This window comes from Hippocampus zosterae, chromosome 4 (genome assembly GCF_025434085.1).
Source record: "Hippocampus zosterae strain Florida chromosome 4, ASM2543408v3, whole genome shotgun sequence".
Taxonomy (NCBI): domain Eukaryota; kingdom Metazoa; phylum Chordata; class Actinopteri; order Syngnathiformes; family Syngnathidae; genus Hippocampus; species Hippocampus zosterae.
Window position 1 is genome coordinate 10,691,582 of NC_067454.1, and position 27,124 is coordinate 10,718,705.

Genomic DNA, 27,124 nt, shown 5'->3' on the forward strand with positions numbered 1-27,124 from the left:
ACATGTGAAAGATCCTGCTCAGGATGAAGCAACAAAGACAACAACAACCGCAACAACACCTTTATTCTGCATTTTGTGTAACAAAGGGAACATGCATGTCGCTTTTCATTTTGCAATCTTGTCATGGAGAGGAAGTAAAGAGGCCTGATAGACAGACAGACAGACAGACAGACAGACAGACAGACAGACAGACAGACAGACAGACAGACAGACAGACAGACAGACAGATAGATAGATAGATAGATAGATAGATAGATAGATAGATAGATAGATAGATAGATAGATAGATAGATAGATAGATAGATAGATAGATAGATAGATAGATAGATAGATAGATAGATAGATAGATAGATAGATAGATAGATAGATAGATAGATTTTCTCAAATAAATAAACACGAGCACAACATCATCTATCTTTTCAATACTGCTTATCTTCATTATGGTTGCAGGTAAGCTGGAGTCTATCCAACCTGACTTTGGGTGAGAGGTGGGCTGCATCCTTTACAGGTTACCACTCACCAGCCACTCACAGGGCAAATGTGGCAGACAAACAACCATTCACAATTTAGCGTCTTCAATTAACCCGCCATGCATGTTTTTCGAATGTGGGAAGAAACCAGGGTATACTTGGAGAAACCCCACACAAGCGGGGAAAACATGAAAACCCAGCACAGACGTCCAGAGTCCGGATTTAAACCCCCAATCAGAAAACTGTGAACCTGATGGGTTAACCAGTTGTGCCAACTCCGTAATATTAAAACCACTTATAATACAGAAAAATGTGTTTACTAAAATAGGGCAGATTTTTTTTTAAATTTGACACTCTCAAAGAGGTATTCATTTTATTTGTAATTATTTATTATTGACGTTGTGGTGTACAGTAGTTAAATTGAGAGCTTAATATTTTGTTGCGAATCAATTATTTAAAGAATTACATACTTTATTGCATTATTTTCAGTGCTCATAAATGTACATGTAAATAGTTACATTTGAGATACAAAAAGCAAAAACAGGAAACTGTTGTATTTACACGAAATTACATAGACCATTGATTCACATTGCTATGATGTGTGATTTCCAGAAATGTCATTTTGCTCTTTTGACTCAGAGTTACAGTGACTGCTGCTGGTCTGATTGTTTTGTCTCTTGGACACAAAGGACAACTCCCTATTGCCCTCACCTGGAGAGGTGCTGGAGATGTGTCGGAAGAGCTTCCCGATACCCGTGTCCCTCAAAGAACTGCGGAAGGAACGGGCGGCAAACATGTAGAGAATGGGGTTGATGGTGCTGCTGATGAAGACCATAGCTCCGCTGATGTAGGCCATATTGCTGCGTACATCCTCTAAATGATCTCCGATGTGGGGGAAGGACGTCTCCATGGCGAGGATAATCAGTGAGAGTATGTTTCCTATGTGGTATGGTGTCCAACAAATGGCGAACACCACCACCACACTGGCGATGAGAACCGTAGACTTGCGCTTGGACTTGAAGGTCATTTGAGTAATGCGGGTGCACAGGCAGCCATAGCACACCACCAAGATGGAGAACGGCAATACATAGCCTACCAGAGTCTCCAGCAGCACACACACCAGCTCCTGAGTGACTGACGTGTATTGGTTGTACAAACAGTGCTCCTCTCCCGAATCCTTATCAACAACCCGCGTGAGGAGGGCGGGCACACTGAACAAGAAGGCTGCGGTCCACAGAAACAGCAAGGCTTTATTTAAGGCCTTTTTCCTCTTCCATCCAGCTGAGGCAAAGGGATAGCGCACGGCCAAAAAACGCTCCACGCTCATCAGGGTGATGAGGAAAACGCTGCCATACATGCAGGCGTTGATCACGAAGCCCATGACTTTGCAGGAGACCTCTCCGAACACCCAGGAATGGACCAATGAGTAGATCCACAAGGGCAGGGTGACCAGCACCAACAGGTCAGCGGCCGCCAGGTGAAGGATTAGCACCACCGTGTGCGAGCGCTGCTTGACATGGCGCAAAATGGTCCAGATCACCAGCAGGTTGCCAGGCATCCCGATGAAAAAGGACAGGCCCAGGATTACGCAGACTGCCACCATTCCGCCACCAAATTCCTCGGGGGCCATTTCAGCTGGAGGAGAGTGCTCGCTTGAATGTGAGGTGCTGACAGTGGTGTCTGCATGAAAAGCAAAAACAAAGTGCAGCACCAGCAAGGCCTCGCTTCCTCTTTTTTCTCATGAAAAAGTGGACAATTTCCTGTAAAGGGTGACTCACGTTTTCAACATAAGATCAACATTTGGTTTGGCACATGCATTCATGCACGTCAACACAATGATGAATTTTAAAATGCATATTGCATGTTTGGCACAAAATAATATTATGTTGTTATCTCTTGTGGTTTAGCACTGACATGCCAACATCAAATCGCTGGACAAGATAGCTTTTTTTCTAATAATGATGAAAGAAAATAGACTTTTATAGTATGTTCATCCATCCATGATGCAAAGAACATGCAAACATCTCACAGCAAAAAGTGTTAAATTTTTTTCTGAGTTATACACCATAGCTCTATATTCCTCAAAGTTAAATCAACACTTCTATAATAATTAAGTATTAACACTAGAAGAGACAACATTTTAAACTTATTTCACAGTTAAATTAACACCACAGGACTAGAGAAGTAATTCTTCTCAGACACATTTGTCTTCCCTATCAGTCAGTGTTAGTTTGACTCCTTCATAGTTTACCTTGACCAGGATTAGATCTCCAACCTCCAAAGTCAGTGGTGCTATCCACTGATCCATCCAATCACTGCTCATAATGCATGTTAATGAGGATCAAAAGTCTCCACAAATATGATCAAACGTTGAATGTCATCATCTCACTGCGAACAAGTCCAATTTCTGTTCTCATCACCATCAACTTTAACCTAACTACAAAGTAATTGAAAACATTTCTTTTGAAGGGATCATTTCAAGCATGTCATTCTTGACCTGTCTCTTGTGTGAGTAAAAATGACTTAAGGAGCCCAAACACCTTTTGTTTCAATGTCACTTCCCTCCAGAATATCTTTGTAATCTTGAAATTTTGTTTGAACCTGCACAGATTCATGACACCCTGCAGTCTGATGAATGTAGCAAATTGGCTGCAGAACATAAAATCTCCTCAATGTATAGTTGGTACAGTGTTCTCTTCTTGTATACCTTATTTTGCATCTATGAACATAGAGCTCAGGCTCGTGCAACTGCCCAAAAAGCTCCAGTTTGTGTCATCATTCTAAAGGAGATTCCCATGTTTTACTGCATTTATTTATTATGGCCACTTTTTTATCCATTTCTTTCAAATACATTTTATGGAGCTGAGTGTACATCTTATAACCATAAACTGCTTTTTTTAAATTAGCCGATTCCCATATGTTATTGTGATTTCTGCCGGTGGCGGTCTCAATCAAATTTATTAATCATTGTAAATGTTCATACAAAGAAATGGAAATAGTAAAAATATGTCAGTAAGCGTGCCAAATCAGGTCAAACGACTCCAAGATTATATAGTTACATAATTATAAGTCTTCGTAAGTAGTATCAATATTACACAGACACGAAGTACTGAAGATATGTTGAGTCGCCGACAGCATTGAGAGAGGGGACGTCGATCTCTTATGATGACGTAGCCACGCACGAGACAGGAGCCTCCCCCCAGCTTGGCTGCCGCTCGATGAAATAAACATGACGATGTTGACCATTACGATGTTTTTAATGGAGCACTCTTAAAAACCGCGGCGTTCGATACAACGCGTAGGTTGGATATTGTGTATGAGATTCGGGGAAACTGTAAGTGAAAGTTTAATACGTATTTAATGTTTTGTATTGAAGCATAGAATGATTAGCAAAGTAGCGAACGTTAGCCAACTTACAGCTAGTGTTAGCTGATGTTAGCCAGTGTTAGCCATGCGAATAGGTCGGATTCAATTGTTTAGTTTGGAGCACGGAAACTCTTGTTTTACCTTAAGGACATATATATACAAATTAGTTTAATATGTTTAGGAGGGAATTTGTGGGATTGATATATTGATAAACAGAAACTAGATCGGCGTGCTATCAGGTAAAGGTCTCACCTGTTTAACGTCATTCTCAGCATTCCTGGCACAATTCGTGCTTGTTTATCAGAACGAGTCTTTTGTCTACTTACTAACTAATTTTAGTGCATTTAACATAACTCATGAGTGTGACTGCCCTTAGTTAACAAACGTGTGCTCTTTAAAGGTCTCGAACGGGGACAAAGCACAGTTTTAACGAGTGGGGAGAAGGCTCGGAGCAGAAATGCCTCTGCTATTTCTGGAGAGGTTCCCGTGGCCCAGTCTGAAGACCTACACGGCGTTGACACTGGTTTTGCTGGCGGGGAGCATCTTCAGCGCCTACACCACTGTGACCGATCCTGGCTTTGGGTCTTTGGAAGGGGACGAGTCCCCAACACCCACCGACGTGGAATTAGAACACTTGAATAATGATATTAGTAATACAGAATTGGCAAACACTGTCTTGTGGTATCTGGTAACAGACAGTCTCTTTGTATGGGTGAGCTCCTTTTGTTTATTTATATATATATAAGAGAGAGAGTATGATGGCGGTAGCAAATTGTTTTTATCGCAGGTCACATTGTTGTTATGAATATGATTTCTGGTCTTGAAACGATGCTATTGCCAACACTCACAGAACATCAGTTGAAACATCTCTAACAAAAAAAAAACAACTATTTTAAAAATATTTCAATCTAGGGTTGCCACTAACCATCATTTCAGTAATTAATAGTTAATTATTTTGCCAAGCCATAGATAACCAGATAAAAAGTTAGAATTTCCATAATATATTATTCCATAATATTTTAATGGCCATTGAGGAGCAGAAATCAAGGAAAAATAGTTGCAAGCTTATAAAATGTTTCGCAGGGCTTGATCTCTTCCACAGACGTTTAATACAACACCTGTGGTACATCACCTGTGATCTACCTATGGGTGAGAGCAGTTTTAAAAGCTAATGTGTCTGGTTTTCTTCTCATTGTAGGTGCTAGTGAATACAGTCTGCTGCTCCTTAATGTTAATTGCAAAAATGATCCAATATGTGGTGTTTGGCCCTCTCAGAGTCAGTGAGAAACAGGTGAGTTTGGCTTATGAATACCCGAAAATTTGAGCAAACATGAGTGTTTTTTTCTCATGATCTCTTAACTTGAACTCCACCAGCACCTAAAAGACAAGTTCTGGAACTTCATCTTCTACAAGTTTATATTCATCTTTGGTGTGCTGAACGTACAGACAGTGGAGGAGGTTGTCATGTGGTGTCTGTGGTTCTCTGCACTGGTCTTTCTTCATCTCATGGTGCAGCTCTGCAAGGACCGGTTTGAATATGTAAGTTTTTATTAATCACACACTTTAAATTTTTTTTTTTTTTTACAGATTTAGTTGTACCACGGAAACCAAAAGACAAACCTGACTTGTTCGGACAAATAAATCAAAGTTCAGTGTATGCACACATACCAGCAAAAGTCAAATGAACACATCTGTGAGACAAGTGCATTGACAAACTGATAGTTACAGTGAAAGCTCACAAGTAGACGGAATCAAAATCCAAATGAGATTTGTTATGTTTGTAACCATTTGTTTCAGCAGCCAGATTGTCTCCATCATAAAACCTTGATTAACTGTACGGACAATGCAGAGCATAACATTAGGCAATGGAATATGAGGACAAACGGAAATTAACTCGTCTCTAAATGCGTCAGAAATAGTAAAACACAATTTAAACAACCTCTTCACTTTGGAGACATTGCTGATACTCCCTATCTCATTGTTTTAACATAACTTGCGAACAAAACGGTACGAAGTAAGATGCATATACAGTAAACGCAACCTTTTGGTCATTTTAAAGCATTTCTTTCCCTGAAATATCTTAAAGTCCGCATTTTACAACCTCTAAAGTGTCTTTGGAGGTTACTTTGTAATCTAGGACACCTCAAGCGGAGCGGAGCTCTACAAGCATCATATGATACTTTGTTTTCCAGCACAGGCACAACACTAATACAGGAAGGAGTAAGTTACACCGTAGCAATTGAAAATGTATCAGTGGCCTAACAGGCCGCAACATTCTAGTGCTAATAATAGTGCTGAAGGGGGTCCATCTCAGGCCATACAGGCACGTCTGTATGTCTCTTAGACAAAGAGTCTTGTCTACAATATTTTCTTCCGGCGGTTGTCTCTTGTGTCGTTCTGTTCTTTCAATAACAAGGAAGGCGGAGCTAATTATTTGCTTCATGCCATCATGTTCACTGTTAAAGACAGAACAAGCTCTGTGAAAGTCTGAAAAACGTTTTCACGCTTCTGAAATCTCGTTCGCACCAAAGAGGACAAACCAAACCACTTATTTAAAATCTGCGTGCATGTGAACTTGGGTGCAGTTGGGTTCAGTTGAGCTGCAAGTAGTCTCTATCTGCCCTGTTTGAAAACTCGAGTGTGGTTCATTTCTCTTGAGTGCAACAGCGGTCTCGGTCTGCTTGCTTGTGAACTCTGGTGTAGACTGGTTCGCTTGAGCTCCAAATATCCAAGTAGTCTATCTGGTTTCATATGAACTCGAGTCTGAGTTTGTTCACTGACACTCCAAGCAGTCCGGCTACAATTGCATTTGAACTCGGGTACGGTTTGGTTCAGTTTATTTGAGCGCCAAATAGTCTTGGTCCACTTGCATGTGAACTTAATTGCTGTTATGTTCACTTGATATTAAGTGGGAACACTGCACAAACACATCAGCCATAAATTGACAGCTAAGCAGAGAGAAATCCCTTATATCCAAAAGCACATACAGCAGAATTACCATTATCAACGTGTTCTCGGACACCTTGTAAATTTAACACAATAAATAACCCCCAATGGCACGTCCCCTGCATAAACATATTTTCTTTGTCAATTACTGACTTTGTGGCCATACCAGAACTAGAAAGCTGTCTGTGTATTGTTGGCATGGAGACAAGTCTCGCACAAGAAGCGCTTGACCCAGCCACAACAATATTCAGTTGCAGCATGCCTGGCTTGTGTTCGCCACACGCATACACAATGAATGAGCTGGTTGTCCTCACACTGAGATGTGCAAAGTGAGGTGTTGCTTGTGCTCATATAATGAGAACACTCATCTGATTTTAGTTTGGGGGGGGCAAGATTCAAACCTCAAAATTGCGAGGCAAGTGTACATTCCAGTACATTCTGCCTCCTTTTTTTTACAATGATATTTAAAAGAGCTGTTATTTCATTTACCGGTACTTTTTTGAACTTAAATATTTGATTTGGTTGGGTAAAATGAAATGATATTCCTGTCGCAAGGGCCAGTGCATCTTAACTCTCCTTGTCATTATTTGTTGTGGCAGCTGTCATTCTCGCCCTCCACTCCCATGAACAGCCACGTGCGAGTCATGTGTCTTCTGGTCTCCCTCCTGCTTGGCTGCTGTGGTCTGGCAGTAGTTTGTGGTCTGCTGGGAGCATCCCATGGAATGCACACCCTTTCTTTCATGGCCGCAGAGGTAAAAATGTGATATACAATTTACTTGTTTGAACCTATATGATGCAGACTGATTATGTTTATCTGTCTACTTTTAAACCATCCAGTGCCTGATGGTGACTGTTCGCACAGGACATGTCATCATGCGGTAAGTCCCTTTGAAACATACTTAAGGCAGTCATGCACATGGGCGCACCAGTTCAGCATGCAATATTGCCCCTTCAGATTTACATGGGTGTTGGTGGAGGTTAATCTCAGCAAGACACATCGTTTTCACTGCCATTTTGTTCCACAGAGGCCAGTTAGATAGACACACAGACTAAGTTGAAAACCCCCTGAGTCAAAAGCGGTCAGACGGAGAAACTTTTTCAAGTATTGAGCTGGCAGCTGATTTCTTTGCGATGTGAGCCAAAAAAGTACAATTTAGGCACTCAACCACTTGCGTGAGGTGAAAAAATGGGAAATTGCAGTCACTGAAGCACTTTCTGCTGTTCATTGATTTGTGAACGATGGTCAAACAGAAAAATATAAATAAGGAAAGACTCGCAAAGACCTACTAATGACCAAAAGGCACACACAGATGCTCAGAGCAGACAAAAAAAAAATCTGATACTCCTGAGTTGGCCATGTGCCTTAAAGACACACATAAAACCCAACATTTGTTGTGACTCTCACTCTGATTGAACATTATTACACTTTATGAAACCTGTGTATTTTGTCCCATGTGGAATATTTCATGGATGCATACATTGTTGTCGGAGCTTTTTCCACTTTAATTTGGATGTGACAAATTCTTTTTGTTTGAATGGCCCTGTATTGACCATGAGTTGTTTCTTTGTAGGTACTCTATCCACCTGTGGGACCTGAAGCACCCAGGAACTTGGGAGAGTAAAGGAACCTATGTCTATTACACCGACTTCGTCATGGAGTTGGCAATGCTATTTCTAGACCTTGTGCATCACATTCATATGCTGGTGAGACAATGAGTGGAAATAAATGAATGTGTCTGCTTCGACATCATCCTCCTGTAACGTTTCAACCTTTTCTTCGATGTTTGTCTCATCAGCTTTTCGGAAACATCTGGTTGTCCATGGCAAGCTTGGTCATCTTCATGCAGCTGCGATATCTCTTCCACGAGGTGCAGCGTCGCATCCGCAGACACAAGAACTACCTTCGAGTCATCAACAACATGGAGGCCAGGTGAAAATAAATCAGTAATGATAAAAAGTATCATTCGAGATATTTTTTCCTCATTAACATGCTTATAATTTATTTTAATTTTTTAGATTTGCAGTTGCCACTGCTGAGGAGCTGGCAGCGAATGATGATGACTGTGCCATTTGTTGGGATGCCATGGTGTCAGCACGCAAGCTTCCCTGTGGTCATCTCTTCCACAAGTGAGATTGATTTTTAAATGTTAATACAGTTGATTCTGTGTGTGTTGTCTGTGACTTAAAAACTATTTTCCTCTGGTCAAAAAGCCTATCTGAATTTTTGTGTGTTTGTGTGTGCTCTTTGTTTATTGCAGCTCTTGCTTGCGCTCTTGGCTGGAGCAGGACACCTCGTGCCCCACTTGCCGCACATCCCTCAACATCAACGGGGAAGGCGAGCAGGCGACAGGCCAGCAGCAAGGCGCCCGCATGGAGGACAACACCGCCCCCCCCGGAGCCGCTGCTGATCAGAGGCCACACATCAATCAGCACAATCACTTCTTTCACTTCGATGGTCTGTCCGCACGCACAAACATGCGGTTTCCACACGGTACACTAGCTGGTCATATTAATTTTGCATTCTTTCACAGGCTCACGTATTGCGAGCTGGTTGCCCAGTTTCTCAGTAGAAGTGATGCACACCACCAACATCTTAGGGATTGCTCAGGCTAACAACTCTCAGCTGACAGCCATGGTAAAGTTTCTCATTTGCGATAGATAGATAGATAGATAGATAGATAGATAGATAGATAGATAGATAGATAGATAGATAGATAGATAGATAGATAGATAGATAGATAGATAGATAGATAGATAGATAGATAGATAGATAGATAGATAGATGGGTAGGTAGATAGTGTCAGAGGCATAACAGAGGCTCAACACTGCCTGTGTGGAAGGGTATTCTATTATCCTGGGATGGTGTATGAAATTTAACACGCAGGATTTTCTTCTGCATGTTGTGTTGAAAGCAGTAATCACTGCCTGACAAGTGTTGCACCGGATGCTGATGCTGAGTTAGACACTTGGTTAATGATCTAATTTCAGCATGCTGAGTCCTGCGTAAAGGACACAGGTGAATAAAGGCCAGTGGTTAGCGTTAGCGAGTGTACGTTCTATAGATTTGCGTATATTTCACAAGCGTCTGCTCTGATTCCCTCTGTGGTCTTTTTTTCCCCTATCCTTATTGCTCTGTGATTGTTGTTTTACCTGCATGTCAACAGGCCCATCAGATCCAAGAGATGTTCCCTCAGGTTCCCTCCTACCTGGTTATGCAAGACCTTCAGCTAACCCGCTCTGTGGAGGTCACCACTGACAACATCCTGGAGGGACGCATCCAGGTGCCTTTCCCTCCACCCCCACAGGTCTGTCAGCTGTCAAATTTGAAGGATTCTCACTTAGCACATACATGCTATTTCTGTTGGTACTTGGAAATTTCTGCTTTCCCATGTTGGCTTCATTTGATGTTCACTTTGATGCATGTAGCTTTACAAGGCAAACCACTAGGCAGTAGTCTTTCTCCTTTTGCATATACCGTATTTTCACGACCATTCGGCGCACCGTATGGTTGGGCGCAGTCTTATTAATGGGTGCTATTTCTGTATTTTATACATGGACAAAACGCACTTTATTATTGGGCACAGTTTTACAGTGGTAAAACATACGACATGCATGCGCGCACGCTAAAAACACGTTAGCTTGAAGCACATGGTAGCATGCCAAGACATACAGATACAAGCTAAAAACTCGTTTTTAAAAAGGCAACGGAAGCAAAACTGAGGTCCGTTGTATTTTATTTAGCCATCGTACAATGTACTCACGTTTTTTTGATAAATTATCACCCAGAAATCCATCAAAGTCCTCATCCTCTGTATCAGAATTGAACAATTGTGCAAATATCGGTAATCCATCAAAAACGCCGTGTTCCCTTTCGTTGTCAGAGTCACTCTCATTGCCATGTGGCTCCACAGAAATGATGCTGGCTTTGCCAAAAACTCGAACAACAGTGCAAGCAGACACGTTCGTCCAAGCAGCCACAATCCATTCGCAAATTGTGGCGTAACTCGTCCAGCGCTGCCTCTCACTCTTTGTAAAGTTGTGTTAGCCATTGATCATTGTTCCAATGCCGTTCGCAACTTTACTTTGAACGCCTGGTCGCAACTTTACTTTGAATGCCCGGTTGATGCCGATGTCCAGCGGTTGGAGTTCTTTAGTCAAGCCTCCGGGAATAACGGCAAGCTCAGAGTTCATTTGCTTGACTTGGTTTTTCACCGCTGCTGTGATATGGGCACGCATGCCAAAAGCATAACCGATGGCTTGAAGTTTGAACTGAGCTTCATAGGCCTGTCTCTTTGTAGAATTTATTTTCGGGGGTTCTTAGAAACCAAAACCGAAGTTGTTTTGCAACAATGTACATAGCCACACTCTATACAGGTGTTGGTACCTGCTTGGGGCGTCCCTTTAGCGTCCACTTACACGCCCACCCTTCACTGATTGGCCGACTTCTTTGCCGCATGCCTGTCCACAGTCACTTCCGCCTTTTCTCTATATAAACAGCGTGTCGGCTGTCAGTCAGGTTTTGAAACTCGGCGCATACACAAGACGCACCACATCATAAGGCCTGTCCATTTTGGAGAAAATGTAAGACTTTTAATGGCGCCTTATAGTCGTGAAAATACGATACTCTAGGCATATGTTAGCATATGGGTAAGTGCTTTTGTACAGTGTCCTGAAAACTGCCCTCTTCTCAAATTCTTCCCCTTTTTTTGCACAATTTACCCACTTTAATGCTTACGTTTATCAAACAGTATCAGAGATCAAAGACAACTCAAATAAACAAAAAAAAACAGTTTTAAAATGCTGCTTTGATTGATTGAGAGAGAAAAAAAATTGATTGAAAGATACGTGGACTAGTGATAATGTAAATCTCAGTTGCCTGAATTTAAGAATATATGTAGCCAGTAGGCCATACTTTGACCACTCCTGATTTGTCATATAATTGCTTGAAATTGATTATCCAAAGTGTGATTATGGTTGCAGGCCATTGAGCGTGGTGCATTGCAGGTGAGTGCTGCACATGATGAACAGGCGGGGCCCAGCGGCGCTGGCAGTGCCACGGAAGGCCCCAGCGAGCCTGACAACACAGAAGCCCGAGGTGGTCGCTTCTCTAAATCGGCTGAGGAGAGGCAGACAATGTTAAAGCAGCGGAAAGAGGAGCTTATACGACAGGCGCGCAGGTACAATGACACCTCTAAGACAGAGGAGGGCAATATTTTAAACTTAAGGACCATATGTGATTTTAAAACAGACGTATATCTATTCATTAAAAATAATGCATTTTAATTGACCAATTTTAGGACAACAGGTCAAAAGTATCGTAACAAACATTACAGGACTCTTGACAATGTAAATGCTCAGTAGGCCGGATTAAAGAACAGACATACCCGGTATGTGATCCATACTTTGTCCACCCCAGCTTTAGATGCTCACTTAGCTGAAGTCAAACTAGTTATACTGTGAACCGCAACTTAGAGGCAGGTCAGCATTCATACATTGACCTATTTGCAGAATTTACATATTCATTGTTGTTGCAATCTGGCCAAAGCCATATGTAAAACTATAGCTTTGTTGCCATTTCTGGCCAAGAAAGTGCGCTGAAGTCATTTAATCAGATGAGAAGCCTTCTCCATTTCTTTGTGCCATCTTCTATAGGCATTTGTAGTCATTCATTCCCACTCATTCACACGTTCATTCCATGGTTGCATTACTTGCAGGAGATACCTGACCAAGAGCCCAGAGGAGCGGGATGATGATGTTCCCAGCCTGGAGGATGAGGAGGAAGTTGTAGACTCAACCACGCTGAGGCGACGATCCATGGCGGCGGGCGTGCAGAGACGAATGCATCAGGACGCCGAACCCTAAAAACCCAGCTTCAAACTTCAGCATCCACAGCAAAGGCATGACATGAATGATGACAGTGTTTTTAACTCACCCCCTCTCATACAGTACAGTTGCTGGCTGCCGTCAATTATTCTTAAGGCCAAACTATTGAAAGTGGCGTCACCAGTTGCAACTAAACTAATGGGAGTATTGTGTATAGCAATGCTCTTTGTATACGTGCCACACATTGTAAGCAGCAGCTTGAGCAGACAGGAAGCTACAATGTAGTTGGGCTGCCGGCTGAGTAAATATAAGAGCATGTGTTGCATTCAGAGAAACTGAGTCTTTGAAAAGCTCTTTGACCTTTTTTTTCTTTCCTCTTAGGATTCTTATGTTCAGTTTTTGGGAGAAAACATATCTGATGTATTTGTGGGTTATTTTATAGCTCTCAACTGTGAACTGCAGTAAGTGTAGGCAAAATACATATTTTTTCTTCCCTTCTTACCTTGGTGTAAGAGAATGTCACTTTAGTATTTTTTGGTCACGACATGAATGTTTCTAATGCTGCAAACAGAAGTGTCGGCAGTGTATCATTTCCATCCGTTATTGAACCAGCAAGGGTGTATAGGCATGTACATTTTTTGGTTTCTAATATTCTCTTGTAAGGGGAAGTATTGTTTGGTATTCGTCCGATGGGTTTCCTTCCTTAAACTACTGTCGCAGTTGATAAATTATTTTCAGAGTATTTGGCAACTCATCTCTGTTTCTATCTTTTTTTTCATAAGAAAAGGTTATATAGAAAATGTTTTGTCTTTGTCTATTCAAATTGGGGTGGGGCGGGCATACCAGCAAGCAACATTATCTTAAACTTGTTTTAATGTGGAGATGTTTTTGTCGTTCATTATAGTGCAACAAGATGGATGCATGGCCCAGGAAAGAGTGAGTTAAACATTTTGGGGATTTTTATAACAGTTATATCTGAGGATATATTTGTTTTTGGAATTGCACAGTGGGCTGGATCAAATGCTGTTTATGGCCTAGTGCCCCCAGGTTCGCCGCCCTTGCTGTAAATGCTGGCATAGGATGCAATGCAGTTTGCTCACTATTTGGGTGGGATGTTTGAGATGTGATTTGCATAGGTGAAAACAAGAGTCAATTGTTTTCTACTCACCGGTAGTTACGTAACACTTCATTTCAGACATTTTCTGAATTTATAGAGAAGAATTTATCAAAGATGCAGACATTTTTGGACTGAACGTTACCAGTGTAAATGTGCCTCCAAATGAAGATGTTTTTCTCATGGGTCATTTGTGTAAATGTAGTTTTTTGTAAATTATATACAGAATACGCATTGTAATCAATAAAAAAAGAGTGGCTTCAGAGTATCTACAAGACTGTGATTTGAGAATTTAATGTAGTTAATATGAAACGTCAATCAAGTAGGCCTATGTGTATTTATTGTTCGAACCTTGCACTCATTTGTCTTACTATGAGCTTGCTTTATTGAGCTAGAGGAGGGGTGCCCAAACTTTTTGGATTGAAGATCTACTTTTCGATCAACTAACCTCCCGGGATCTACCCTTACCGGCGCGCGCACGCACGCACACACACACACACACACACACACAAATTTAAGATTTACCTGCTTTATTTTATTTTTTAAATATTTTTTTTGTGAAAATGAGACTGATAAGATGATTCGTGTGCAGTGTATATTAACACAAAAATATATTACTAACGTGTACAAAGACACACAAATGGTTGTTTTTTTTCTTCTCGACACTCCTCGGATCTACTTGGGACCTGTCTTAGATCTATCGGTAGATCAGGATCTACCTAATGGGCACCCCTGAGCTAGAGGTACTACACAATCCCCACTCAGCAGCAGAAAAAAAATAACCTGTTGACAATATCAAGTGCTACTATTTTGTCAAGGGCCTCAGGGTTTAAAGCTGTCCCGACATAGCGGTTCCCAGGTGTACCTAAAGATTTGTGTCTCGGACAAGTGATTTGTGAACCTCGGTTTGAAGAAGTAATTCATCTTAGTAGACTGTTGAAAGTTTCCGTTGTAATAACTTTAGTCACCGATCTGTTAAAAATAAATAAAACACAGAGAAACGTACAGATAGACATGACTGCTATCGAAAGTTACACAAGCAACCCGCAGGTAGTTTATGACGTAATCCGGGTGCGCCCATTACCACCGGAAACTTTGCCACGTCATAGTGTGTCGGACGCAGACACCCGCCGTGGTGGTGTGGCTGAGTCCATTCAAAATGATTCGTTTCGAAAGCGAATTACATTGCTTGACCAACCGGTCAACTTGTAGAAGAGTTTAACTACGAAGTTACATAGCACGGAAATTCCACACTGTCGTCTGTTCTTTCTTGCTGTGTTTACGGTAAGTCCTTTCGCTAACCGGCTAATCGTTTACTGCGAAGATGAAATGTGTAGTCACCTGGGGTGATGAAGGCTGCGGTTTTTTTTGTAATTACTGCTTGCCTTCAAACGAGAATCAGTTTTATTGTTTCTTATTGAACATTTGACATGAGAGTCTTGCTACTACATAACATCAATCGAGAACGCATTCTATGATTTCATGCTACACATTTGGAAATATTTTTGATTGAACTAACACGGACTGTACCATAAGTTTTTTTTTTAGGCAAGGCAAATAAAATGAACTTTGAACACATTTGACGTTGAAACAACGCTGTCATAAAAACAAAACCCAACCCTCCTGAGGATTTTATTGTACGGGGTTTGTTGAATGTATTTGACAGGTGTAGATTACGTCCAGTGATACCTAATAATAAATATCAGATCTTGAGGACGATTTATAGCAGGGCTGTTTGCATTTAATATTGTGCTAGTTGGGGTGTAACTAATGACTAGTCGCGGTCTGTGGAACAGTCATGTAACAAAGGAACGACAGCATTACGGTAAGGTGTATGTTTTCATGGACTCAAAAGTCAATGGATGAGTGTTTCCTGGTGTTGGTTGTGTTGAATGAACCCTTTGTGGGATAGGCTCATATCCCAGTTGGTATCCTGTTCAGGGACCTAGCCCGGATCCCGCGAAGGCAAATATGATTTGATGACTCCGGATAGTTAACTGTCGAGCACTTCAGCTTGTAAAACAGCGTCACTTTCCAACAGTGAAAATTTGAAATAGGAATCATATGTTCCAGGGCCATTCATTCAAGCCCTGTTGCAAAAATGGGTTGGGTGGTGGTTTGAGGTAAAGTGTTAGAAAATGCAAAAGTTACGAGCACAGAAATCCAAAGTATAACTCAACAATGGTAAATTACTAAACGTGGGTTCTTGCTTTACAGTGGTCTTGGAATGTGACATTTCAAGTTTGCGCAGTTGTGTAAGAAGAAATCACACAGCACAGGAACATGCTCATTTACCATTGGATGTACTAACCTGTTTTTTTTTTTTTTTTTTTGTATTTCAGTACAAATACCTACTTTAATATAGTTGTCATGGCTCCTGCTTGGATAGTACATTGTACAGTATATCCCAGGTTTGTGTCATAGTATCTAGGCATTTTTACAACCCAGAGGGTGGGGACAAACATACAGCATAAGCGACACTAATTTCTTTGTTTCTTTCTATTTGATTGTATTGTGAGAGAGGACCGAATGGGACAGGATTCTTCCATTGGTCATAATGGGCAATGTGAGATTACTCGCCACTGGACAAACTCATGGCTGTTAGAAAACTACAGTTGTTTGTTTACATTATGTTATTAGCTGCTGCTATTCTGAGTGACAGAATGCAAGCTGTGCAGAACGTAAGAAGGGAGTTACATGACGTAGGCAACACCAAAGTCACCATTATGCATTGTTACTTGTTAATTACTTGTTACTTGTTAAAATGTCTTAGCTCTCTTCATTTTAGTACTGATAATCTTGTACCCTTGTTTTGTTTCTAGCATAATACCTAGTCTTTTTTTATTTTTATATTGGTGTCAATACATTTTATACAAGAGCTGTAAAGTGAGCGCAAAGGCTTGCAAATTGCTTGAATTCGACCTTGATCACGGCGTTTGAACCCTAAACAGGCAGAGAATTCATGTTTGACAGGTCAAGGTTCTACATGAAATAAAATAAACATACTGTTGCTCTGTTCAAAGATATACTGTTCTTATTTATAGTACAGTGTTTATTTTTAAATACTGTGTCATCCTTTGACACACACACACAACCTAAGGGTGTATTCCCTGCAAGAGCTCATTTATATACTTGTGGGTTTCCCAGGCCAAGGTTGTGGAATGCTGCTGGACGAGACTCCCCTGTTCGATCCTTCTCTGCTTCAGGAGTTAGACTGGAGCGACAACAGTGTCTCCTTCTCACCCTACATCTCTCCCTCCAGCCCAGGCGACGGTCTGGTGCTCAGGCCCCTCTGCAGCGCCGACTTCAACAGGGGTGAGTGGCACATTTTCAACTATCCGCTAATTTCCCAACATGTCACGGAAACTTGAGGTTTGTATTCAGTCCAATGCTATGTAACCCATGAGGATGTTCAACCTCACTTTCAAATGTAATCATTAACATCGAATTACTGTACAGGTCAAGTGTTTCCCTGGATATGTGCGAATTATGATTTCACAGATTATGTTTTTATGCCCAGGCGAAAGCCCCGCCGGTCTAATATAAAATTATAGGTTTGTTTGCACCATCTTGTGACAACTCGGTCCCAAGGAACTATGGTGAAGTGAGGGAAAGAGCTTCCATTTAATCAGACCGTAGCCCTGTCTCATAGAAAACTGGTATTTTACTCCCATCTTGTGCTATCTTTCGGCATTTGTAAACCTTTTTTGGGGGAGAGGGATGTCACTATAACCATACCAATGTGTGCATATATACTACTGAGATATTTTTTCTTGTGCACAATGGTAGCTATTAAAATTTGTGTAAAAAGAGCAAGAGTGTAAACCAACAAGTTTCCCGTTTTTGTCTTCCAGGGTTCTTTATGGTTCTTTCTGAATTAACCGAGACAGGTGATGTGACTGAAGACCAGTTTCTAAGTAAGTCAACGTTATTTGTCACAATGAAAACTCTGTTGTGACTGCTTTGCTGAACGCCAATTGAAATGAATGAAATTATTTTATCATACAGAAAAGTTTGAGCACATGAAAAAAACAGGGGACTACTATGTAGTGGTGGTGGAGGACACCAATCTTGGACAAATTGTGGCCACGGCCACTTTAATCACAGAGCACAAATTCATCCATTCTTGTGCAAAGGTAAGTTTGCTTCTTCCTTCACACTAATGCCCGAGAGGAGGTGACTGGGGTGCTAATGTTGCATATGAGTGGACTGTTAAGCTTGAATGAGAACTCCATCTGTGGGGGTTTGTTTGCAGAGAGGCCGAGTTGAGGAGGTGGTTGTTAGTGACGTGTGCAGAGGCAAACAGCTGGGAAAACTGTGAGTACAACTCTGGCTGGTCTGACAATTTTGTTACCTCCACCCATAAGTATGAGTTGTCTTGATTTAAAAAAAAAATCGCCTTCCTCTTGAAAGTCGGGAAATTACTTCATTACATTTTAGTGGCAAACTACAAACAGTTGCTGCCACTCTTAGTAGATGCTCTACTTCAAATAATCATCGTGCCTTCTCTTGAATAAATGCGCACGGCCCCTCAAATACTGTAAGTTTACCCTTTTTGCCTTGTGTTTGCGTCCTCCCCGTCAAAAAATAAGCACAGCATTTTAAATGCATCCTTTTAATTCCTCAGAAGAAATAAACTGTGGTATGATTGATGTTGCTTTAGACGTCTTTACCAGAAATCAATGCCAAGCCTCAATTAAATGCATCCTTTTCTTATCCTTTGCGTTGTCTTCAGGATCAAATATTATGCAGGTTAAAGGCAGGCCTTTTTTGAGATGGAAAAAAATTATATACTTTTACTATTGATGATATCGGATGTAGCTGTAGATGTTTAACACAAGTGCACATTTATAACCGAAGAGATGATGTTGGTTTTTGAAGAGGAAGTGTTGCTGTATACAGTGGAGCAGTCATTGTCATGTTTATGAAGTGTTTTTCATTTTGAACTCTTAAAAGTGCTCATGGGAAGACATTTGGCTTCTTCAGTTTCCACTGTCCATCTTTTCTCTCCCACAGGTTAATGTCTACGCTTACGCTTCTCAGTAAAAAACTCAATTGCTATAAAATCACACTGGAATGTGCACCCAAAAACGTGGCTTTCTACCAAAAGTTTGGTTACTCCGCTTCCGATGAGACTTACATGCAGTGTCGGTTTTCCCACTGAAGAACTTTGGGCCTGCAATGCTGCTTTTCACGTCACCCTCTGACATCCGCCAATTGGAACATTGTGGTTTGGAGTGCGTCATTCAGAAGCTTACAGCGTCGCCCTGAGTGTCATCCTGACATCAGAGCTGAAGTAAACAAAAACACATGTGGAAGACTCCGCCACAAGCCTCTTCTTTTTGTTGTGGCAACCATGGCTACCTGATAGCAGCGGCCTCTGAAGAAAGAATCATCAGTTACTATAAATGTCTTATTTGGTTACGGTGGTGACAGAAAATTGAAATGGTGGAATGAAATAAGCCAGGCAGAAAGTGAAAGCTTATGTCCTTACTGCATCCAATAATTCAATAAATGATTGTGAAAGGCAAGTGACCAAAGAACAATTCATCGAACACTAACCAATGCTGTAAGATGACTTCGGTATGAATCCTACAGGATTTAAAATGAGTATAAGTAAGCCAACAGAAGTTTATATTCATGAGTGTAAGTTCTTAACGTTTTATATTTGGAATGTTGCTGCGATCACATTTTGTGATGGTTGGTATGGATACAAAAAATTAGATTTGTAAATTCATGTGACTTTTTATAGTTGGTCAGTGGGAACATATTTCATGTAATTTATTGCCAAATGTGTGGAAAAGTATAAATAAAACACCAGTAAAAAGTATAAATAAAACAGCAGTAAAATACAACATAACGGTCTGATTTCTTGTGCGTTTTTATGTTTAGGACATGTTGAATTTGGAGGGCAGCACATCTGCTTCTTAAGATATTAAGTTTGGAGTTCAAATCTGTGTTCTGAATGCACTCTCTCTGCTTTTGGTATATTGATGACAAGTTAGCTTAGACAGGCTCCACTCAGCCAGCTGTGAGCCAAATAAGCAAAAGATCATGGCTGTAGAAAATGATGTACTACTGCTACAACCAGACGTATTTTGTGTTTAAGATAAGATATCCTTTTCGTCCCACAATGGGGAAATTTACAGCCTCCAGCAGCAAGAATGCATGTAGAAAGAAGAAAGAGAAAAAAAACAACATCTTTCAATTAACATCTTTCAATGTTTAAATGTTCCAAATAACATTGTAACCTGCCCAGTGCACCGAGGTAGAATACAATTAGCTAGAGTCCTCACAGAGTCTTGGATAAGAAGATGGAACAAACAATTTCAAATGCATTCAGTCAGAACTTTTATTCGGTAACAATTTCATCCTATCCAACATTAAGCCTGCTATTAGTCGTTAATGCTATGACACCAAAATAAAGGCATTAATTAATTATCCCCCTTCATCAAGTCCTGCAATGGGCAACATCCCTTTTCCCTCCTGCTCCCCATTCTGGTCATCTACACAAATTCAAGTATTGAAAGGGCACGATTGCAATACTGTCCCGCTGCAAATGCAAAAATGCTTTAAATACTATAAAACTGCAAAAAGTTTATCAATGCATACAGCTCAAGAAACCAAAAAGTTATCAAATGTACTCATCCCCATCAGACCATCATGTCACAGACATAAGTGGTCTTCCCCCCACCCCTTAGAAAAACGTTCAAATGTCTACATTTTTAATCCCATTAAAAATGTAAAAGAAAAAAAAACAGTGCAACACGCCCGTGGCTAAATGTAAGCAAGGCTCATCCATTTTGTGCTGCTGTGACCTGCATTGCTCCAAAGTCGTCATCTTCCTCCAGGCTGCGCTTACGGCTTCCTGTTGCAAGAAAGGTCACAGTTCAGTTAAACCGAGGGTAGCAAACTCCAGTTCCTCGAGACCCATATCCTGCCTGTTTTAGAGCTCACCCTACTGCTGCACACCTGATTCAAATGATCTTGTTCATTTCGAGCTGAACTGATCATTTCAATCAGGTGTGTTGGAGTAGGGAGGGAGCGAAAACGGGGAAGATATGGCTCTTGAGGAACTGGAGTTCCATACCCCTGACCTGAGTTAAACCAATAGCAACCATTTTGACAACCACATTCATGAGGGGGAGGGAAACTGTGACCGGACCTGCCATGCCCGCTTGTAAGAAAGAGCGGCCCAACTGCATTGGTGACATCATCTTAATAGTCAGCTTAGCGAGGTAGATTGCTTCATATTCCTGCCAAACAAAACACGCATCTTGTGACACTCCACAAATGGGATATTGCTGTGATCCCAAAATGGGCAGTTATGATAAACATAAGGCCCAGAATGGTCATTTTACAGCATGCAACATGTTGGAGATAAGAAGGTAGTACGTTTTCTAGATACTCAATACAATATGGCAATGTTGACAAAAAGAGTCACCTCCAGGGAGGACAAGCATGTATCGTAATCTTTCACCACAACGTATTTGGATGCAGCCGTTACATTATTCTCACACATGTTAACGTATACATCAGACAGTTAACGATTTTTCATTTTGACATCTGAACACTGACCCCGATATTCTAATTTCTTGAGCTGCAGCTGTTTATCGGCAAGTCTTGTTAAAAGTTGATGCTCACCTGAAGCTGATGCACAAATCCCATGTTGGGGTTAATGCAGAACCTCCTCTCTTGGATGTGACTGAATGCATCCCTAGAGCGAACACACAGGGTGGAAACAGCGGTCACCAGCATGGTGGGCACCACTTAGCTGCCTTGAATCACCGGAATAGCCCGCAGGCCTGTTCTTAAAACAGCTCACCAGGGAAATGACATTGCGATTTCCCCAGAGTGTTGTTGGAGTGATGGTTTGAAAATGTGAACACGTGCAGAGATTTATAGAAATAAAATGTTGGGAGAACGATATTCAATCATTGTTGATAATTGTGAGAAAGTATTCAATATGATCAGTGTCTTCACATAAATGATTATCATTAGTTAATAATAACAGAATCCAAAGTCATTGGCGCAAATGTGTTACCACAACACCATGAACAAGATCATTTAACACGTGTCCACCACATTAAGTAAACCTGCACAATCTTACAATATGCCCATGAGCATCTTTTTTCCCTAAACCAAAAAGAGAGCAATGAAAAAAAAAAGACTCACCTGTATTTCATTCCAAACGTTTCCATTAGGTAGGCAATCACTAGGGCAGCACTGAAAGTGGGGTGGGGGTGGGGGACCAAAATGCATTTTTATAATTATCTATGCCCACAAGGCTGTTTTATGACCATGTTCAATTCCATTCGAAATGATTGGTTCGAATTTAGCCACATTTCAAAGCTAATTTCCCCATAAGTAACTGGGAAAAAAATTCTAATTTACAACTGTAAAACCTTCGGGGGCATACAGCAGATGTTCTGGTGTATTGAATGGTAATTCATGCATCATTACAAAAAGCAGTATATAACGTCATGTTGCCAAATGAATGAAAAACCGAAAACTTAAACAAAAAATACTTTCTCGTACCTTCTCGAGATCCCGGCATTACCGTGAACCAGTACCTTACCTAAGACAGACAGTCAACAAACAAACGTTACCTTTTAAGATTGTTCTGCAACTTTGCAATGTGATCTCACCTCCAGTTGCTAAACAGCCATCGATAAATTCTTTAGTCTGTACATAGAAAACAAGAACCAGACATTACATAAATATGCCACATTGTGAAAACTTTACCATAAGGACATTAACAGCGTTCAAACTCACCGTGGGAAAAAATCTTATGATATTTTCCACTGGATTGTCTGCAATATCTAACACAAGGTATCTGGAGGAATAAAAATGACAGTCAAACAACAGCAACTCACGACTGCCTTAATTCACAATTCTTACTTACCTAAATGTATGAGGGAAGTTAGGTTTGATAAAATTGGCTTCGATGTCTTGGCGCACGCACACTACATGCGTGATGCCCTCTCTCTCCAGAGCCTGCAGCTGCCAAGAGACCCAACATATTACTAAACATGCATTTTAACAAGATATGCTACTGCGTAATAAAAGAATTACCTTGCTTTTCATGGCAGCAGAATAAGGACCTAAGAACAGTCCGGGTAATATTTCCTATCCAAACAAGAGAGACACGGGCACCGTTTGTGAAAAATGTCAGGATGCTGTACTGGGTTTCACGCGATTGTGCAGTTGTATCTAAAGAGGCATCCAGTGACAGACGGCTTATTCAACACCAGTCATAAAAACTTTGGGGGTGAACATTTTCAGGATGAACCGAAAATGCACTCTTTTACAGCTGACCGTTATGACTTTTTCAAAACTGTTGAAGGCACCGCCAACTTTTCAATGGTTCTGCAGTTTTCTGCACAACTTACTGTTTTCGAACAAGATGAATGACAACGTTTACAACAGCATGTATAGGCATGGTACAATGAAGAATGTCAAATGATGGCCACTGTTTGAGCACTGGACAAATTAGTTCAATTTCCATTGCAGGCCGTGGGAACACCGTTGCTTATAATTCTTGGAAAATCAACTGCAAATAAAACTTACTTGCTGCTGAACCACTTTCAATCACGATACAGTTAGCGCTTATGTTGAGAAACTGCTGGATGGCTGCTGTCACATTAAACACAATTGGTGACGGGTACTGATGCACATACCTGCATTTCTCGTCTCATTGGATAAGCCCAGTCCTGCAAGAAACATAATTGAGTGAAAACATTGACGTCATGAGTCGATCTCAAACTACAACTATGACGTGGCTAATGCTAGCCGGGTTGTTGTGAACTCAACGTTAAAGTAAGGGCAATTTGACAAGAATGCGCTTCGACTTAGGCTCTCGTAACATAATTAAAAGTATATTGTTTTTTTAAAAATGACATATTTGCACACACAGTGGATATCTAGTGTATTTAGCAGCGGCTAGCTGAGGTTAGCCCGCCCTCCAGAACTAACCAGGAGCTCCTCCTTGGTGGCTGGCAGAGACGGGAACTGGAGCTTCGTATCCTCGTCCATTCCGCTGAGTCGTTCGGCCACGTTCGCCGGGCCTAGTTCACCGCGACCCGATTTGGCTCTTGCTTCTCGGGCGGGGTTAGCTGGACAGTCGATGGTATCCGTTGCCTGTCCGCACATGCATGTCCGCCATGCTGTTCCCCACTGACACTCCGGGCATCACGTGACGAGGCGGCCCCTGGTGGCGAGAGCGTGATATGAGCGAGGGGCGGAAAAATACAACAACAGCGACATAGGAAGGAAAATGTAGGTGATGCATATGGGCGACACACAATCAGAAAATAGCCGAGGACGTAAAACAGGAAGTTGATGAAGTTGAATGTAAAATTGACTCCTGTGTTAAGGTTGGTGATTTTGGTAAACTAACTTTTGTGCTTAAGATATACATTGTTGTTGTTGTTTTCTATACAGATGAGCCAGGTCATTCGTAGAGGAAATTATTTTTTGCGTGTAAAATACAAAACACATACTTTCAGAAAGTATATATAAAATTGATTCTAATTTTATGATATTATTTCTAATGTTTTTGTGTGAAGATTAATATACAGAGTGGGCCAAAAGTAGTTGTACAGTGTTCCCTGACTATTCTTAATTTGCTATTTCACCTATTTGTACCTATTCGTAAATTCTTTTTGGAACATGTCCACTACTCTTTGTTGTTATATTTGCTGTATTTTTGCTCTTTGATCCTCCTTAAAATGGAACAAGATGCCACCTAATCCATTTCTAATACCCCAAAGATGACACAAATTTGCTGAGAGAGAAAGGTTTGTATGGGGGAGTCTATTGATCACATTTCCCCCTCATTTGTGTCAGGGTTCAGTCTTTGTAACCTGTGAATAATACAAGAATGCTGTACATGTTTTTCACCCCCCACCCCCACCCACCGACTTCCTTCCTTCCTTTAGAATTGCTTTGCATCCTTACTCCCATCCTTTACTCAAGAATACCAAAAGTACTTTTCAATCTTTTGTTCCCACACTCTTCCTTTTCTTTCTGATCTATTTCCGCCCTTTCTTCCGATTGGTTGTTTATCTTTATATTTGTCCTATGATTGTCTGGTGTACCATTTCAGGGTGTGTCCCACCTCTCGCTCTAAGTCAACTGGAACAGTCAAAAGCTCATCAATAAGTCTATGAGGACATGCTGTACCGAAAATGGACTCCCGCTTTTTAAATTAAATCACTGTTCTGTATTAAATATAAAATAGATAATAGCTTTTCACTATTCTCAGCAGGGCATCAGATTATGCGTATAAGGATACATTTGAGGAGGTTGAAGCTTATTTTTAATTGGAGGGATGAAATAATGGCGCTCTGATACATGGGCCCTTAATTGTGCTTATGGCTCTGTTTTGGGGGGAGGCAGGCCATAAATCCTGCATCATTAAGGACGCAGACCATTGAACGTCACACCACTTATGAGTCAGGTCTCTTCAGAAGAGGACACTCAGGAAAGAAATCATGACTAACTTGATTGATTTATATGTTCCTTTTCTTTATTTTTTCTTTAAAACATTTTTTTTACTTCTTCATCTTCTCCTTTTTTTATTACCAGATTCCCCTCTCCCTTAGCGCCCATTCATTTGCACACTAATGATAGCATATGCAATGTTATGTGTATCCATATGGGAGAATTGCTCAGATTTGTCGTCTCCCTGGTCATCTAACATGTTTGTGTTTATCTATCTATCTATCTATCTATCTATCTATCTATCTATCTATCTATCTATCTATCTATCTATCTATCTATCTATCTATCTATCTATCTATCTATCTATCTATCTATCTATCTATCTATCTATCTATCTATCTATCTATCTATCTATCTATCTATCTATCTATCTATCTATCTATCTATATCTCTATCTATATCTCTATCTATCTATGTATCTATATCTCTATCTATATCTCTATCTATCTATTTTATCTAATCTAATCTAATCTAATCTAAAAAAAGGGCAACATTTGGTCTTGTGGAGCATGTTACCCCGCACAAATGCCAACAAATCACCACTGGATCCACTTGCCTTCCAGAAATCTACAAGTCATTACAGATGCAATATACTGCAGTTTTATTTTTGCTGAACTCTTTTCAAATATTATAAATGGTCCCCCCCCAAAAATATCAACCAGGGATACAAGTTGCCTTGTAAACAAACAATATGTAAACCAACATATGATCTGTCTTGACTTGCGGTACAAAATGCAACGTTTTGGGAATGCAAAGTCTCTGTTTGATCCCTCCACACTGCTGCCCAAAACCAAAGCAGGCATGGGGAGATCACACAAGCTCCTCACAGTCAGCTCCCAGTGGGCCGCTAAGTTCAAACCTAGATCAAACCCACAACTTTTCTGGAGATGATATAACACGCTCATCTTCGCAAGACTAGGTGTGCTAATTTAATCATGACACACACTCCCTGTGAATAGTTTGTAGCAGCGCCAAGGCAAAGTGGAGCTCTGAATTGCATATAATTTTAAATGCATTATATAGCCTTTACTGGTTAGTGTATTTTTTTTAAATCATAACACTGCAACTGATTCAGGGTGTCCCCCGCCTACTGCCCGAAGACGGCTGGGATAGGCTCCAGCACCCCCGCGACCCTGGTGAGGATTAAGCGGTTCGGAAAATGGATGGATGGATGGCATACCACTGCATTTATTTATTTCCCAATATTTGTTTATGTCATCAGGTGTGGTGCTTCCCCGATACTTATTTAATGTATAATACAGAATAATGATACATTTCTGGCTTTGCAATATTGATTTTGATGCGACACAAGCCGGTATTTTCTTTTCTTTCTTTCTTTTCTTGTTGGATGGGATAGAATTGCGGTGGTATCCACAGAACCTTACTGTATCTTAACAATATGCTGGTCTCTCTCTCTGGAATGACCTCCCACTGAACATTCAGCAAGCCTCCTCGCTGCCCATCTTTAAAGCCCTCCTCAAAACCCACTTGTATTCTTTGGCGTTCGACTCAGCATGATTTTACTGCTTGGTGCTTTCTACCGCCTTTATTACCATCTCGTCTTACTGTTTATTGTGTATGTTAAATCGCTCCATGTACAGCACTTTGTATGCAGCGATGGCTGTTTGAAAGTGCTCTATAAATACTGTTGACTTGACTTGACTTGACTTGAATATCCATCCATCCATCCATTTTCCTCACAAGGGTCGCGGGGGGTCTTGCAGCCTATCCCAGCTGTCATCGGGCAGTAGGCGGGGGACACCCTGAACCGGTTGCCAGCCAATCACAGGGCACACAGAGATGAAACTAGGGACAATTTAGAGTGTTCAATCAGCCTGCCATGCATGTTTTTGGATTGTGGGAGGAACCCGGAGAAAACCCACGCAGGCACGGGGGGAAC

General features: G+C 41.0%; 4 protein-coding genes across 6 annotated transcripts; 2 read left to right on the top strand and 2 right to left on the bottom strand.

Annotated features, from left to right (window-relative positions):
- Positions 1-45: 45 nt before the first annotated feature.
- Positions 46-4,125, bottom strand: si:dkey-148a17.6 (uncharacterized protein LOC108190685 homolog). Of its 2 annotated transcripts, none has more exons than XM_052062919.1 (2): positions 4,089-4,125; positions 46-3,119 (listed from the first exon to the last, which is right to left on the bottom strand). In XM_052062919.1, the coding sequence occupies exon 2, from the start codon at positions 2,098-2,100 to the stop codon at positions 1,063-1,065; it is 1,038 nt and encodes a 345-aa protein (XP_051918879.1). In that variant the 5' UTR covers positions 2,101-3,119; positions 4,089-4,125; the 3' UTR covers positions 46-1,062. The 2 variants fall into 2 exon arrangements, with proteins under 2 accessions (XP_051918879.1, XP_051918880.1); XM_052062920.1 differs by lacking the exon at positions 4,089-4,125 and having other exon boundaries at positions 46-2,150; positions 3,011-3,029.
- Positions 3,633-13,982, top strand: LOC127599149 (E3 ubiquitin-protein ligase AMFR-like). 2 transcript variants are annotated; one of them, XM_052062862.1, is made up of 14 exons: positions 3,633-3,804; positions 4,237-4,548; positions 5,035-5,127; positions 5,211-5,375; positions 7,382-7,534; positions 7,620-7,660; positions 8,354-8,486; positions 8,579-8,712; positions 8,799-8,909; positions 9,041-9,237; positions 9,314-9,417; positions 9,947-10,087; positions 11,787-11,959; positions 12,497-13,982. In XM_052062862.1, exons 2-14 carry the CDS (start codon positions 4,294-4,296, stop codon positions 12,642-12,644), a joined length of 1,848 nt encoding a protein of 615 aa, XP_051918822.1. In that variant the 5' UTR covers positions 3,633-3,804; positions 4,237-4,293; the 3' UTR covers positions 12,645-13,982. The 2 variants fall into 2 exon arrangements, with proteins under 2 accessions (XP_051918822.1, XP_051918820.1); XM_052062860.1 differs by having other exon boundaries at positions 3,634-3,804; positions 11,763-11,959.
- An 813-nt stretch (positions 13,983-14,795) lies between these two features.
- On the top strand, positions 14,796-19,544 carry gnpnat1 (glucosamine-phosphate N-acetyltransferase 1). The gene is made up of 6 exons (XM_052062954.1): positions 14,796-15,003; positions 16,867-17,034; positions 17,574-17,636; positions 17,728-17,855; positions 17,975-18,036; positions 18,736-19,544. Exons 2-6 carry the CDS (start codon positions 16,881-16,883, stop codon positions 18,881-18,883), a joined length of 555 nt encoding a protein of 184 aa, XP_051918914.1. The 5' UTR covers positions 14,796-15,003; positions 16,867-16,880; the 3' UTR covers positions 18,884-19,544.
- Positions 19,545-20,053: 509 nt separating this feature from the next.
- On the bottom strand, positions 20,054-23,956 carry styx (serine/threonine/tyrosine interacting protein). Its single transcript, XM_052062938.1, has 11 exons — positions 23,695-23,956; positions 23,400-23,432; positions 22,795-22,848; positions 22,625-22,722; positions 22,495-22,555; positions 22,368-22,404; positions 22,258-22,297; positions 21,895-21,945; positions 21,364-21,436; positions 20,885-20,975; positions 20,054-20,587 (listed from the first exon to the last, which is right to left on the bottom strand). The coding sequence occupies exons 1-11, from the start codon at positions 23,869-23,871 to the stop codon at positions 20,514-20,516; spliced, it is 789 nt and encodes a 262-aa protein (XP_051918898.1). The 5' UTR covers positions 23,872-23,956; the 3' UTR covers positions 20,054-20,513.
- Between the last annotated feature and the right edge of the window lie 3,168 nt (positions 23,957-27,124).

Coding starts and splice junctions, on each gene's coding strand:
- si:dkey-148a17.6 (XM_052062919.1), bottom strand. CDS start 2,100: ATGGCCCCCGAGGAATTTGGTGGCGGAATGGTGGCAGTCTGCGTAATC.
- LOC127599149 (XM_052062860.1), top strand. CDS start 4,294: ATGCCTCTGCTATTTCTGGAGAGGTTCCCGTGGCCCAGTCTGAAGACC. Junction 4,549..5,034: donor CAGACAGTCTCTTTGTATGG/GTGAGCTCCTTT, acceptor TTCTCATTGTAG/GTGCTAGTGAATACAGTCTG. Junction 9,418..9,946: donor ACTCTCAGCTGACAGCCATG/GTAAAGTTTCTC, acceptor GCATGTCAACAG/GCCCATCAGATCCAAGAGAT.
- gnpnat1 (XM_052062954.1), top strand. CDS start 16,881: ATGCTGCTGGACGAGACTCCCCTGTTCGATCCTTCTCTGCTTCAGGAG. Junction 17,035..17,573: donor CAGCGCCGACTTCAACAGGG/GTGAGTGGCACA, acceptor TTTGTCTTCCAG/GGTTCTTTATGGTTCTTTCT. Junction 17,637..17,727: donor GACTGAAGACCAGTTTCTAA/GTAAGTCAACGT, acceptor TTTATCATACAG/AAAAGTTTGAGCACATGAAA.
- styx (XM_052062938.1), bottom strand. CDS start 23,871: ATGTGCGGACAGGCAACGGATACCATCGACTGTCCAGCTAACCCCGCC. Junction 22,723..22,794: donor CTGCTGCCATGAAAAGCAAG/GTAATTCTTTTA, acceptor GTCTCTTGGCAG/CTGCAGGCTCTGGAGAGAGA. Junction 22,556..22,624: donor AACTTCCCTCATACATTTAG/GTAAGTAAGAAT, acceptor TTATTCCTCCAG/ATACCTTGTGTTAGATATTG.